We start from the raw sequence: 16,210 nt of genomic DNA, 5'->3' as shown, positions 1-16,210 counted from the left end.
TAGACCATATGACCAGCCTGTCTAATCTCTTTTGCTCATACCACCTTCTCTCTGGCAAAGAGAAAATATCCCTTGCTCCCATCTTTGGTAAAGGAGATATAAAGACCTCTGACACCCTTTATTTATCCTCTGTCTTTCATGTCCCTAAACTTAAAACAAACCTTTTATCTGTTAGCAGCTTAACTAAATCCATGAATTGCAGCATAACCTTTTTTTCCACTCATTGTGTTTTTCAGGACCTGCAATCTCAGAGGATGATTGGGAGTGGCCATGAGGCGAACGGAATATACTTGCTGGACACACCGGATCGAGCTTTGGAACCACCTCATGGAGTTGCTTTAGAGTCAGTTTTGTCAGAGTCTGTTAACAAAGTCTTGTTATGTCACTTTCGGTTTGGTCATTTGTCATTTTCTGCTTTGAGTCATTTGTTTCCAGATATGTTTAAGGGAGTGTCTTTATCGAGTCTTCATTGTGAGTCGTGTGAACTGGCAAAGCATTGTAGACATTCTTATTCAGTAAGCAATAAAAGATCACTTTCTCCTTTTCATATTGTTCACTCTAACGTGTGGGGGCCATATCATTAGCCAACTATGGGGGGTTACAGGTACTTTATCCTTTTTATTGATGACTACTCTCGTTACACTTGGATTTATCTCATGAAATCCATGGTTGAAGTACTAGCTATTGTGCAAAAATTTCCTGAACTCATCCTCACCCAGTTTAACACTCGTATCAAAATATTCTGTTCTGATAATGCTAAGGAGTATTTTGAGAGAACCCTCTCCACCTATCTTGAAACTTTTGGGGTTATTCATCAAAGTTCTTGTTCCTACACTCCACAACAAAACGGGGTGGCAGAAAGGAAGAACAAACGTGTGGTTGAAGTTGCCAGATCCCTCTTGTTTGCATCCCATGTTCCTATAAAATTTTGGGGAGATGCTGTTCTTATTGCTACTTTTTTGATCAACCATATGCCCTCCCGGGTCCTTGACTTCAAAACCCCCTTTAGCCTTCTCTTCCTGGATGAGGATATTTTTTCTCTTCCTCGCTGTGTTTTTGGGTGAACTTGCTATGTGCATATTCACAGTCATCAAAGGCACAAGTTTGAACCTAAGGCTCATAAATGTGTTTTTCTGGGATATGCTTCCACACAAAAGGGATATTGCTGTTTTGATCCAGTTCGTGGCACCCGCTTTGTATCTCGGTGTCACCTTTGCTGAGTTGACTCGTTTCTTTAGCATTTCTCCTAAGGGGGAGAAATCATAAGAGCCCTTTGCTATGTCTCCAACTATTCCTCTTCCCATTCCTCTTGAGTCCTATCATGAGGTGTCTACTTCTCCCACTGGACCTACCTCCGATATTCCTATTCCTCCTCCTCTCCTACCTCATTCTCCTATAATTCCTCCTCCTCCTGTTCACCGAAGGTGGTACCAAAGGTAGAGATTCAGACATGGGCATGTTGTTTCCACTCTTACAGAAGAGCCTCTTGCTCCTCTCATCATTACTAAGGTAACAAGTCAGCCTTCTTCTGACCCATCTACAGCTTTCCCAGACCTTGACCTTTCTATTGCTCTCCGCAAGGGCAAGTGGAAGTGTATAGCCCATTGTATCTCCAAACACCTGTCTTACAACCTTCTCTCTCCGTCCTACTACTATTTTCTTGCATCTGTTTCTTCCCATGTGATACCCAGGTCCGTACCGGAAGCCTTATCTCAACTTGAATGGAGGGATGCTATGATGGCTGAACTGGATGCTTTGCATAAGAACCATACCAGGGATATTGTTGACTTGCCTGAAGGGAAGGAACCAGTGGGATGTAAATGGGTGTTTACCATTAAATATCACTCTGATGGCTCTATTGAGAGGTTTAAGGCTAGGCTGGTTGCTAAGGGCTACACTCAAATGTATGGCATTGACTATCTTGAGACATTTGCTTCTGTCGCTAAGATGACCTCAGTCAGGGTTTTGTTATATCTAGCTGTTACTTTTGACCGGCCCCTACACCAGTTTGATGTTAAAAATGCCTTCTTAAATGGAGACCTGCATGAAGAGGTCTATATGTCTTTGCCTCTAGGGGTGTATGGGAAGGAAATGCAAGGCAAGGTGTGTAAATTGCAGAAATCTATTTATGGTCTAAAACAGTCTCCTCGGGCTTGGTTTGAGAGGTTTAGGGCTTCTTTTGTCTCCTTTGGCTACACACAAACTCAATCTGATCATACCCTATTCTTGAAGAGAAATGGCTCTCTGGTGACCTTCTTGATAGTTTATGTTGATGATATTGTGGTCACGGGAATGACACTCAAGAGGTCAGTAAACTAAAAAGGTTTCTCAACTCTGAATTTGAGACCAAGGATTTGGGAGATCTTCGGTATTTTTTGGGCATTGAAGTTGCTAGATCTAAGGATGGTATCTTCATTTCTCAGTGTAAATATGCCCTTGACCTCTCCTTGCTGAGACTGGTAAACTTGGAGCTAAACCAATCTCCACTCCTATTGATCCTAATCATAAGCTTTCTGCTACAGATGGTGAGCTTTTATCTGATAAGGGGGTGTTTCAGAGACTTCTTGGGAAGTTGTTATATCTTTGCATGACTCGGCCAGATAATTGCTATGCAGTAAGTGTTATTAGTCAATTTATGCATTCTTCCAGAGATACTCATTTAGCTGCTGCAGAAAGGGTTATGTGAAAGGTACTCCAGGGAAAGGTATACTGTTTGCTAAACATGGACACATGAAGCTGGAAGCTTTCACTGATGCTGATTGGGCAGGATGTATTGATGATAGGAGATCCACCTCAGGTTATTGTGCTCTGTTCGCTGGGAACATTGTGTCATGGAGGAGTAAGAAACAGTCTGTAGTTGCTAGATCCTCAGCTGAAGCAGAATACAGGGCAATAGCACATGGTGTGTCAGAATTATTGTGGCTACGATCCCTTCTAGAAGAATTGGTGGTTGACTACGAGAAGCCAATGATGCTCTACTGTGACAACCAAGCAGCTATCAACATTGCACATAATCTTGTTCAACATGACAGAACTAAGCACATTGAGGTTGATAGGCATTTTATTAGGGAAAGAGTTTCCTCAGGAGAAGTTTGTTTGCCATTCATCACATCAGATGAGCAAGCTGCTGATATCTTGACCAAGGGAGTTCCAAGAGGGAAAATGACACACTATATAAGCAAGCTAGGCATGATTGACATCTATGCTCAGCTTGAGGGGGAGTGTAAAGAGACTGGGCCGAATGGGTCCTAGTATCTTCTCTTGTAATATCTTTTCTTTTATTGTTGGCTAATGAGCCTCTCTTAATGGGCTTGTTATTTCTATTTGTTTAATTTCTTTAGGTTACTGCCTAGCTGGCCGCCCACTTAAGGGCATACTTGTCATTACTCTAACTTTAATTCTTAATAAAAAAAGGATTAGAGGAGAAAGGGAAGATAATTCGATACTTCTTCTTCTTCCTTCTCTTTTCGCCATCTTCTTCTCTTGTGTTGCTGCTCTTACTTCTCTTTTCATAGAGACAAATATATTCTGAACCCATCCCAAATAGTTGGCTTGGTTTGAAGTTTGGGTTAGGGTGGAAGAGTATGTGTTTCATGCAGCATCCATAAATGTGTATATCTATATATTTTTGTATTTTTTTTCGTTGCAAGTATTTATGTATTTATCTATCTATATATTTATGCATGTATTTTGTATGTCAAAAATTTTAAGTTTAAGGGTAATTTTTTTCTAAAACATGGTACTGTATTCTTTTACACATAATAATGCTAATATTGAATTAACATAAACCCTTAAGAGTGTAGGAAATAGGTACATTTGGCAAAAGGAAGTAGAGAAGTCGGGCCAACCTGAACCCAACCTGATCCTAACCCAACGCAAAGTTTAAGGGTTGAGGGGTTCAACAATTGGGTTGGGTCAGGGTTGACCTCAGCCCGATCTGACTTGCATCCATAGTGTTAATCCATAAGTTGTAATTTGCTAGATATAGAATCTTAATTGCTCTCCTTCCCTAAGATAAATGCTACCCAAAGTTGTTTGGAACTATGGATATGGCCCGCTTCCCCTTATTCATCCTTGACTTCTCCCCCTTCCCTTCTTTTACATTGTCCTTCAATTTTTTTTCTCTAATTGCATGTAGTTGTGCTATGTTCTTTATGTTTCTATTTTCCTTTATCATTATATCCCTTTCCTTCTCTCTTAACACAAATGGAGAAGATGTTAATAAGTTTTTAATTCAATTCTGTTAGTGGTAGGTCCATTTTGTGTTGCTCATTTCATTGCTTACATTATCTTTTTAAGATAATTTGTTTTGGTTTGTGAATTCTCTTACAACCTTTTCTTTTTTTTTTTTAAATTCAGAGGATATTTATTTCTGACTATTTCCTTCTTATATTCTTGGTAGACTTACGTTCTGGATGTACATCCTTTCAACCCACGAATGGCTATGAGTGCTGGGTATGATGGAAAAACTATCCTTTGGGATGTAAGTTTCTGGATGTTAAAACTCTTTTATAAGGTTTTATTGTTCTTTGTACTTCTTGTTTTTGATGTCTTGGTATTATGATTTTTTTGTAGATATGGGAAGGCATTCCTATTCGTGTATATGAAACTGGACGATTCAAGTTGGTGGATGGGAAATTTTCTCCGTAAGTTAAAGAGGATACATAAGATTTATCTTCTATAGGCTTCTTTACATCGTATAATCAACTATTTCTTTGCATTTAATGAATACAAATTACAATTCGGATCTCAAGGTCTATTTGGCTGATGAGCTAGCAAAAGGAGGGTTAGTAATTGAAAGTTCGTGCATTGGGGGTTGGTTCTCTAAGAGGAACAAAGAAGAGAGGAGGGGTGGCTAGTGGGACAAGTCCAATCCAGGGTGCAAAAGAAATTGTTGTACATGGTCGATCAAATAGAATTTCTCACAGTTATTGATAAAAAAATGATTTCTTTCATTTAATATATTCCCTTCCCTGAAGTGGAACTTATAGAAATGTCAACCAAATATTTCCTTAGGCTGCGTTTATTTGCGGTCTAAACTCCAAACCGGTGTTATATTGCATTCGGTCTTGTTTTGCAGGTGTTTGGTAGAGGTATTAATTTACCTCATAAACATTGTTTTAAAAAGCTTAAGCCTCAAATATCAATGATTAATTAGTGATTTAATGCAAAAAATATGTATTTTTTATAATTAAAAGTATAGAAAAAACACTTCAATAAATATGGACCAAATAAAAAAGTAAAAGTGAAAAACTAATAAGGCAAATCAAATTCTATTAGTTTTTCGTAGTGTTAAGATAGTTCAATACAAAAAGGACTAATGAGGTTCTTAGTTTCCTTTTAATAATCAAACAAGATTTTTCTTATTATTCTACACGTCCCAAGTTTGTTATTTTTCTCAGTTCTTCTCCTAATTGATTTTTTTCATAATAATAATAATATCTTTACATGAAATATAAAATATTTATAATTATTAGTTGATTAGTTATTATTATTTTATTTAATGCTTAAATGCCAAAACTTATTGCTTATAAACTTCTAGTTTATAGATATGCGTACCTACTATAATTTTAATTTAGTATATTATATGTTATTTTCATCAATTTACAAACTTTAATTATTTTTTTCTTAAACTTTAAGGCTTACACCTCGCCTTTTTGGGCCAGTACGCCTCAACTATGCTTTTAGCTTCTTATAACCTTGTTCATAAATCAGTGTAAAACTCCATTCATGTCACTTTTTACCCTGAAAATCGATGTATCGGTGGGAAGCTTACAATTGATCTAAAACTTTCCCTTCTTCTCCATCGTAGTAAAGACTAAAGACTTGTTCCATCTCCTCTCTTCCCACCGGATACGATACAACGTTCACCTCACATTTGCCTTCCATACCATCGACGACCAAGGTAAGAACAATATTCTGGTTTTGGTTTAGTGTACTCTCTCTCTCTCTCTCTCATTCTCATCCCTTTTGGGTCATAATCTAATACGAAAATAGAGACGGGCATCGAGAGATTGAGCTGTGGCGCTCTAAAGCCTTTCATCCTGCAAGGAAACCATTTCAATTCACAACTTTAATGGTGGAGCTCAGTTTTAGAGGATGATTGGGTTTCACCCTACGAGGAAACCATTCTTTGGATTTCGTATTGGAAATGGGATGGGTGGATTGAGTTGAGCCAAGCTGAATGTTTGTCTATTTAAGCTTGGCTTGCCAAAAAACTATGAGACTCAAGCTTGAGCTTGAGCTCGAATTCGGATCGACTCAAAAGCTCAATTGTGAGCCAAACTTCCTATAAAAAATTATACTTATATTTTTTTACATAAGAAAATTTAAGAATTATAAAAACTAGTTATTGGGCTTGTGCTCAGCTCGAGCACCTCATTAGCAAAGCTTTATTGGGCTTGAGCTCAGCTCAATTAGCAAATGAGCCTATATGTTGGGCTTGAAGCTTGGTTTAGATTGATCTGAATCGAGCTTTTACAAGCCTAGCTCGAATAGCTCGTGAAAAGCTTGATTCGTGCCCATGCCTATAAATGGCAATTTTCACTTGGAGACATTGAATCCCAGTTCTGATTCGCAAAGAACAGTTACCACTGCAAATGTGAGCATGTCAGCCTCTACTTGCAACAAAAAAATGGGTCCAATAATCCGCCATTGTTTTTTGTATCATTTCAAATGCCCAATATGAGCCTCTTTGCATTGTTGATACTAAATGAAATGAGCGCAAATGGGTTTGACAATCTGGTCCCCATTTGCTTTCACCTAAATTCGTACGTGATTGATTTCCACCATACATATTTGCGTTTACCGCTACCAAATGCAGCCTTATGTTATTCTTATTGGAGTTTGTTAATGTTCATCTACACTTGTGTAAGGGCAGATTTGTAACTTCAGTTTTATAATATACACATTTTGGTCAACTAACTTAATTAAGATAGCTCTCAATTGTCTCTTCTCTTCCCCTTCTTTCTTATTGTTTTTCTTCTCTTTTCTTCCCTAAGCAATCTATGTTGGTATTAGTCCATGCAAGAGGGTCGTAGGGAGCTTCTATTCTTTAATGTCTCTTTCATAGGACCCTGAGCATGGTGTCATAGAAGAAAATCCTACGAGTCAATTAGGCTCAATTTTAGAAGATTTTTGATACAGAAGTCCATAGGAGACAATGTTATTTTAGTAATGTTCTGCAATTTTTTTCTACAAAAATAGAAAAATGTGCAGATTTGGATGCATTGATTACAGTGCTCAATTGAAGCAATATCTGAATCTGGAACTTGATTGATTTGAGCTGCCTGATATTTCTGGAGAAGCCAGAAGTGACTGGATATTATTCTGAGGTGATGTGAATATTTTCAAATGTTTTCTACACTTTTTTTTATTGATAGCCCTGTTTGACTGTTAATTTATTGGAATCTGTGCTCTTGGAATTCATAAGAGTGGCAGCTGTTTTGGGAGGTCTTTTTTGGCTGTGTTTGGTTGTTGGGATTGGGAATGATCAAAAGGTGGTTGATATCATTCCTACAACACTTGTTTGGCTTGATAGCTTCTTTTGGAAGTGGTAGTGGGGTTAAAGTATCAGAATGAAAACTGGTCATGGCAACCCTAGCATACAATTAACCATCACAAGACTGAATGGGACTTTGTGGAATGGTCTCGATCAGTCAAATTGTGTATTTGTTGAAAAGGGAAGTTAGGCTATATTATGGGTAAGGAAAAATATTGCAAAGTTAAAGGCGAAGTCTTTTGGTCATGTCTTGGCTTGTCAGCTCAATGGAGTCCCATATTTGCATAAATTAAGGCATTTGCTTATAAAAGAAAGGCCTTTTCCTTTTTCCATACCTATCTTTGGTGATGTCGTTCTTCAGGTTGCCTTTATTCTGAAGAAGCCAAAGGAGTTGCAGGTGCACAAGAGGTGCAAAGTGGATTCTAATATTGTTGATTGTTCTTGACCAACAGATTCGTTGGAACCAATCCCAGGCATCCTCCTGTTCCTGCTCGTATTTGATGACTTTGATGTTCCTATTGCACTACTCAAAGGGAAGAGAAATTGTCAAGTTGTCAACTTCATATAGAGCCTTTTTATCTTCTACATCTTCTATGTGGATTAAAAATGTTGTAGAGGCAATGGCTAGTTGTCAGTGGAGTGAGGCTATGACACTAGATATGGATTCTAGCCTACTCTGAAAAAGAGGGGTACTTTTATTCTTAGGCAGATCGTACTTTCTTTATCGAAGGAGAGAACTCCTTAAAAGTGTTGCTTGCATATGTGGATGATATCATCGTTATAATAAAATGCAGAGATCATGGATTTGAAAGGATTCCTTGCCATTGAGTTTGAGATAAGGGCTCTGTGTTGTTGAAGTGGAAGTATCAATGTTGCAAGATCCAAGAAATGGATCTTTGTATCACAGTAGTGGAAGTATGTCCTAGATCTCTTGAAAGAGATCAGAAAATTTGGGAGTGAAGCTGACAGATACTTTCATTGATATGAACAATGCAAACGCTGGTAAGTGTTATCAACCAGTGTTTGCATCAGCTATGCTCCCATCTTGTTGTTGTAGAGGATTCTAGCCAAAGTATTACCAGGTTGTGGGATTCTTTATGCTAAACATGGACATCTGAAAGTGGAAGCCTTTAAAGCTGCAGATTGGGCTGGCTCTAAGGATCATAGTTCTACATTGGAATACTGTACCTTGTAAGAGGGAGTTTGATATCCTGGAGAAGCAAGAAGCAAGTAGTTTTGTCTAGGTCTTGTGTTGCGGTAGAGTACGGGGCTATGGCTCATGAAGTAGCTGAATTACAGTGGCTAAGATTCTTCTAAAAGACTTGGGCATGAAGTTGGAAGAACCTTTGAAGTAATATTGTGTCAATCAGGTAGCAATCGATTTTGCTCTATTTTAGAGGCATTCATGTTTTAGGTGGATCCAAATGCACATAACAAGCTTGATCAAAGCAACTTTAGCCTTAAACTTTGGTGCTAGGTTAATGATATAGGGGGCAGTAGGTTCTTTCTACATTTTTTTTAGTTTGAGCTAGCACCTTTGGAATTCAACTTTGACCTTTTACCAGGTCTCGATGACTGTTCATAGTTCTTTATGGTGCTATGTAGGTTTTAGACTTGTATTTGAAATGCTTTTTTCTCTTACTGTAGGGATGGGACATCAATTATACTTTCGGATGAAGTTGGTCAAATACACATATTAAACACTGGACAAGGGGAGTCCCAGAAAGATGCCAAATATGATCAGGTATAATAATTTCTCAAGTTGATCTACATATTATTTTTAGCAGTGTATTCAGTTTGTTCAATTTTCTATTGATATTTTTTCATTTCCCCTACAGTTTTTCCTTGGAGATTATCGCCCGCTTATGCAAGATACCCATGGGAATGTTGTTGATCAGGTTAGTTAACTGTATCTGTTTAATATTAGTTGTCTTTTGTTGGTTTGTTTGTGTCTGTGCTCCATATTATTTCATATGTGGTGCAGGATGGATAGCTTACCTTTATACACGCTTTGGTGGGTGCCGAAAATAGGGAACTGTTGTAAAAATAATGGAAAAGAATTAAGGTGACAATAAGGTTTAAAGCTAGGATTTGGGCCTAGGAAGGATGGGGATAGGTTTAAGGGGTGGTTTAGGATTCATGGGCCTAAGATGTGCAGCATTTATTAATTTCATGCAGTTTTCCAAGATTCTTATGGTTTTTTTTCTTATTTCTTTTCAACACTAGAACTTGGTAGCCTTGACAGTCCAATGAAAAATTTTCTTTATGGCCATCCAATCAAGGAAACAAGAGCAAAGTTTTTTTTTTTGGATAGAGAGGAATTGGAGGATTTTTGAAAATGTTAGAAGAGCTGGGCTGTCAGAGATGAGTTTGGTAGATCCTTTCGGGCCTTGTCAGAGATTCTAGTGTTAATTAAGCTTGTTGCTGAGCTGAATATAGTGTGTGTGTGTGTGTTTTGATCAATTACCAGAAATTTCATTAATAATGAAAAAGATACAAGAGAACATCCGGGAGAGAGATAAACTCTCTTAACTCTCTCCAAGATGACAATAGCGGGCAGCAATTACAGAACAGCCCAGAAAAGTTGATCCCTTTCCACCCCTTGCTTTGGCAAAACATCAGAAAAAGCATTTGCACTCATTTTAACCCACTGCAACTTGATCTCTATATCCTGAGTTAAAAACTTAAACTTCCTCCTTTCATTAACAAATTTCCACCATCCAGTCTCGTCTTTCTGCAGCCAGCTAACAAACAACTTGGAATCCCCTTCTATGATCAACTTTCTTGTATTCAGCTCCTTTGCTTTTCGGATCTCTTCCATATCACAGCCAGGATTTCTGCCCCCAAGGCATCTCCCACACTTATTGGTCCCAAGTAAAGGGCAATAACTCATCCCTCCTCATTCCGAAAAACACCTCCAATACCTGAAGGGCCTGGATTCCCCTCACTACTACCGTCAAAATTCAGTTTAAAAAACCCACTAGGAGGTGGGGCCCAAACCGGCCTAATAACAGTTCTTGGAAGAGAAGAATCAGCCACCTCCTTCCACTTTCTAAGCAAGTCTTTTGTGGGAATGTCATCAAAGCTTCTCAAGGATTTAACCCAATTGAAAACTCTTATTATTATATTTACTCTATTGATTATTGGTTCGATTCCAACGAAATTTTTGATAATTGGATTTCGAGTTTCCAACGTCTATTTTTGTTTTTTTTCGTTCTTCGCTTCGGATCGAAATTAGAAGAGTTGAGTGAATCCAAAACCCAAAGAAAAGGAGGTTCATGGCCAGGCGATGGGAAAATAAAGAAATGGGGTATATGTTCAAGATAATTACGTATTTACAAAATACTGTCTCAATTCATCATATTTCATCAGATCCAGGATGTAATATGGTTCTGGAGGATGAACCGGATATGGACAGTTCCAATAAGATTTCATTCTTGAACAAAAATCCATTTTTTGATTTATTTCATTTATTCCATGACTGGAACGTGATGATTTCCATGATTGCTTCTCTGCTCCTTTCCTTGTCAGAAAAAATTCTTTGATTCCTTCCCATATTGTCCACCATATTGCCGCTCTTGTACAACCCTTGAACATTCGGCGGGGGGTTCCACCATTTTTTTTTATCAATAACAACAGCTTCATTAATATTAAAAGAAAAGAGAGATTATGGATACAAGAGGGGAGATAAAATATCTTAGCTCCCCAATAAAAAAATACAAAGAGAATACAATGAGAAAAAATTAAAAATTAGCCCAAAAGATAGACTCCCCATTCACCCCTTGCTTGGTCAACCCATCTGCAAATGAGTTGGCACTCCTCTTCACCCATCTGTATTGTATCTCCATGTCCCTACACAACCATATTGCCGCTCTTGTACAACCCTTGAACATTCGGCGGGGGGTTCCACCATTTTTTTTATCAATAACAACAGCTTCATTAATATTAAAAGAAAAGAGAGATTATGGATACAAGAGGGGAGATAAAATATCTTAGCTCCCCAATAACAGAATACAAAGAGAAAAAATTAAAAATTAGCCCAAAAGATAGACTCCCCATTCACCCCTTGCTTGGTCAACCCATCTGCAAATGAGTTGGCACTCCTCTTCACCCATCTGTATTGTATCTCCATGTCCCTACACAGCCATAAGAACTGTTTCTTTTCATTGTTATAGCTCCACAAACCACTGTCCTCTTTCTTCAACCAGCTAACCACCACCTTCGAATTGCCTTCCAGGATCATCGGCTGATATTTAATTCCTTTGCTCTTTCAATTCCTTCAAGCGCTGCAAAGATCTCAGCCCTAAGAGAACAAAGCAATAACAATCCCTCATTCCTGAAAACTCCTCCAATCCCAGAGGGCCCTGGATTCCTTACACTACTGCCATTGAAATTCAAATTAACCCAAGAGGGGAGGGGACCAAGAGGGACAAAGAGTCCTCCTGCACCGAGCAGTGGTAGCAACCTCTTTCCAATTTCTCAGCAAGTCATCCACAGGAAAGTCTGAAAACAACTACAAAGATTTTAGCCAGTGGGCAGCCCTTAATATAATTAGGTTTAACAGTTCTTCCAGGGTTCTTTCCTTGTCTGAAAAAATACATGAATTTCTTTCTTCCTACAGTGACCAGCACCAGCACACAGCCCTTTACTTTGTTTGCTTATTCTCATGATATTTGGTATTTTTGGTATTCCCTTGAGAGCCTAGTGCATTTTGAAATTTTTAAATTCAGCGGCTTGTCGTACATGTTTTTTGTTTTTGAAATTATACTTTACTTTTTCTCATAAAAAGTTTAACGAAAGAAAACCAACACAAGCTCCAAAGGCAAAGCATCCGAATGTCATTCCATTTGGCTAAAAAATAAAGAAAAAAAATAACATACAGTGTGTGTGTGTGTATCTGGAAAGCCCCATTCTTGAGTGACTCCACACATAGCTGAGAAGGGACAGCACCACTGCAGATTCATAGCCCTTATGAAGTGACTCCACACAGCTGAACTGAAACTAGAGTGCACAAACAAATGGCCAACTGTCTCTTCCTCAATTGCAAAGCATGAACAGTCTATCTTGGATGGTGTACTGTGTACCCTTTTTTCATTAGCATTTCCTTGGTCAAAGTCAAACATTTCTCAAGGGCTACCACCGAATAGGGGTGTCAATTGGACTGGATTTGGTCCAATCCGGTCCAGTCCAATGTGAGTCCATTATAAATGGACCTGGTCCAATCCAGTCCAATGAATTTTGGACCAGTCCAGAGACTGTCCAATCTGTTCAAATTCTTGTTAATTTAGATTGGTTTCAAATCAAACCCGGTACATTGACACCTATGTTCTTATCTTCTTTTAATGCACCAAATATTGGCTCAATCCAATATAAATTCGTTATGAACGGATCAGGTCCAATCCAATATATCATATTGGTCCATTCAGTCCATCCAGATTCAATATGTCTTATTGGTCCGTCCAATCCGTCCAAATGGATTTTGATTTGGAAGGAGTCCAACCCTAAACCGGTCCATTGACACCCCTACCACTGAAGTGAAGAACCCAGTTGAAGTCCACTTCCAACATCTAGAGTCTTGAGTCTGTAGGTCCTGTGTTGGTTCTGAAGAAGAGCCAGAAGGCCAGTTACCTGATCAATCTCCTAATCATTGAAACTTCTCTTGAAAGGACTCCAGCTGATCAAGCTACCATTTACCTCATAGGAATTTTCCACCCATGCCAGTTTGTTTTCTGCCATATATATTAAACAAGGAAGGAAATCTGTCTTTTAGTGCCAAGTCACCACACCAAACATCCAGCCAAAAATCTCACCTTCCTCCCATCACTCACCTCGAAGATAAATCCTTCACAGAAACTTCTGTAAACTCTTGAGACGCCCTTCCACACACTTATAGGATGAAAGGGCAGTTTCTGCATCCAAGCTGTTGCTACAAAGACCATACTTCTCAACTATATAACCTTTCTCCAAAGCTTGTTTGGTTATGTAGGCGCACCTGAGGCACGACTTTTAAAACACTGGTTAGTCCCTCCTTAAACCCAGACCTCTATGAGACACATGTTTGCAGACATGATCCCACTTCACCAAATGATATTTGGAAGAGTCCTTCCAGCCATTCCAGAGGAAATCTCTCATTCTTCTTTCAATCTGATCTGCCACCTGAAATGGTAATGGGAAGATAGACATGTAAAAAGCTGGGAGGCTAGCTAGCACACTTTTAATTAGAGTAGTTACTTTTCCACCCTTAGATAGATACCGGGCTTCCAAGAGGCCAACTTTGAGTCCACCTTCTTTAAAATTGGGCTCCAAATAGCTCTCAAGGTGCACTTGGCCCCTAGAGGCAAGCTTAAATGTTAGAAGGGAGACATGCAACTTTGCATCCCAATAGATGAGCCAACTCAGCCACATTCTCTACTTCTCCAACTGCCATTATCTCACTTTTGGCCAGATTCACTTTTAAGCCAGACACCACCTCAAACCAAAAGAACAAATATTTTGAATTGGTCACCTGATCCAAAGAGGCATTGTAGAAAAACGTGTCATCTATAAATTGGAGAACAATTTCTGGGCCATTGTTCCTAACTTTGAAACCTTCAATACAACTTGCTTCAACAACCTGGGCTACCATTCTGCTCAAACCCTCCATGGCAGCAAGAAAGAGCAATGGTGACAACAGATCCCCTTGTCTTAGCCCTCCAAGCTTTTGAAATTCCCATGAGCAGCTCCATGCTTCATTAATTAAGATAGAAACCTTAGTTTGGTCACAAAAACCTTCATCCAATTTCTCCACCTGGTGCCTGTTGAAATAATTTAGTTATTTGTGTTAGGGTCTGTTTGGCTAGTTAAAGCGTTTTTTAACTTCTTATTTCTGCCGCCCTATATAATATAATAAAAGCTGGCGCCGCCAACACTGTTCTATTTGCTCCAAACTTTTTCTTCTTCCTTTCTTCCTTCTCCTTTCTCTCTTTTTTCCTTCTCTTCTCTACTTTCTCATATTTAATCAGATTTATTGTCAAGATGGTATCAGAGCAAGGTTGTTGAATCTGGGCGATCAAGTTTTCTCCCTTCAAGTTGCTGAATTTGGGCGGAACAGAGGACTGAATCTGGGCCGATCAAATCAGATCTGCAACTGGTACAACCCTAAAGTTTTCTTTCTTCCTTTATTTCTTTCCTTGGTTGTGTACCAAGTGGAGAGCGAATGAATCCAAACCACTGAATGTCGGCAGACTTTTGTGAGGGTTATATCTTTTTATTTGTTGGATCGTGTGATCCTGTAAATGTCGGCAGACTTTTGTGAGGGTTCTATCTATTATTTGTTGGATCGTGTGATCCTGTACCTATGAAAAGGTGATTGTAGGTTGTAGATGACCTGTTTTCTCTGCTCGTTAGTCTGATTTAATGTGTGTTAGGATCTCTCTTATTGATTAATGCTGTGGTGGAACTTACACGTTATTGATTAATGCTGTGGTGAAAATCAGTCTCGTCATAGTTCTTCTTTGGAAGTCCAGAACTGAATTGTTGTGTGTGGAGTTTTTTGTCGATATAAGGAGGGATCCTAAGTTGAGAGTTTAGATAAGAAAAACTTGTGCTTACCATGTCGTCTGAGAATTCTGCTACTTCAGAGATTCCAGGGAGCCACAATGGAGTGAGTGGGGGAATGGATATTAGTTTCCCCATGGCTGTTATTCCCTTTGATGGTCTGAACTACCTTGAGTGGTCTAGGGGAATAAAACTCTACATCACTGCTAGGGGGAAAATAGGATAGATCAATGGGAGAGTGAAGGAACCGAAGTACGGAAGTGCTGAATATGATAGGTGGAACCAAGAGAATAGTATGGTTATGTCATGGCTCTTGGTTTCCATGCTGCCACAAGTAAGGAAGACTCTAATGTGGGCTAAAACTGCTTGTGAGATATGGGAACAAGCAAAGTCCACCTATTTAGAGCAGAGACACTATGCCAAGATATATCAACTGCAAACTGAATCCTCTACTTGCAAGCAGGGGGAGATGAGTCTCTCGATATACTATTCTGATTTGACATTGATATGGAAAGAACTTGATCACTACCAAAATGTGAATTGGAAGTGTGATGAAGATGCAAAGGCGTATAAGTCACTTGTATCTCAGCAACGGGTCTTTGCCTTTCTCCTAGGGCTGAATCCTTCATATGAGTCCATCAGGGTGCAGATCTTGGGTAGTAAAGATTTGCCATCAGTTCAGGAGGTGTATGCCTTAGTGTAGTCAGAAGAGAGTAGAAGAAGTGTGATGAATTGTGTAGAGGGGAGTCAGTTGCCCTAGCTGTCCGGGGAAATTCAGATACAAATGTCGGAGGTGCTTTTAAGAAAGGTGACTCTCAGAAAAGAACATATGATAAGAGTAAACTTTGGTGCACTCACTGCCAGAAGACACGACACACGAGAGATACATGTTGGGATCTCCATGGAAAACCTAAATGGGCACAGGATTTGGGTAAAAAGTCAACACCTGATCAGGGAAAGAAACCAAGCCAGTAGAATCAGAAAAAGTATAACTCAGCTAATATGGCGTCGACAGAGACTAGTCCATTGGTAACTTAGGAGAGGCATCCCAGTTTTGACCCTAAGGAAGAAATTATCAACTCCTTTCGTAACCATTTGAAATTGTGTGGTAGGACTCTCCGCCAGATGGATTCTGGTCCTACTCCCTCTACCTCTTTCGCGTCTACATCAGGT

At 39.0% G+C, this 16,210-nt stretch overlaps 1 protein-coding gene across 2 annotated transcripts in view; it reads left to right on the top strand.

Annotated features, from left to right (window-relative positions):
- LOC104598790 (uncharacterized) overlaps positions 1-16,210 on the top strand; it is a 74,781-nt gene that overhangs the window by 42,258 nt on the left and 16,313 nt on the right. For both annotated transcript variants that reach the window (XM_010261011.3, XM_088900195.1), the window contains exons 15-18: positions 4,403-4,483; positions 4,576-4,646; positions 9,149-9,245; positions 9,340-9,399. In XM_010261011.3, coding sequence (XP_010259313.1) covers positions 4,403-4,483; positions 4,576-4,646; positions 9,149-9,245; positions 9,340-9,399 — 309 coding nt within the window. The remainder of the gene's footprint in view (positions 1-4,402; positions 4,484-4,575; positions 4,647-9,148; positions 9,246-9,339; positions 9,400-16,210) is intronic.

This window comes from Nelumbo nucifera, chromosome 3 (genome assembly GCF_055504915.1).
Source record: "Nelumbo nucifera cultivar China Antique chromosome 3, China Antique-T2T, whole genome shotgun sequence".
NCBI classification, from domain to species: domain Eukaryota; kingdom Viridiplantae; phylum Streptophyta; class Magnoliopsida; order Proteales; family Nelumbonaceae; genus Nelumbo; species Nelumbo nucifera.
This window is presented reverse-complemented; position numbering and strand designations above follow the sequence as displayed.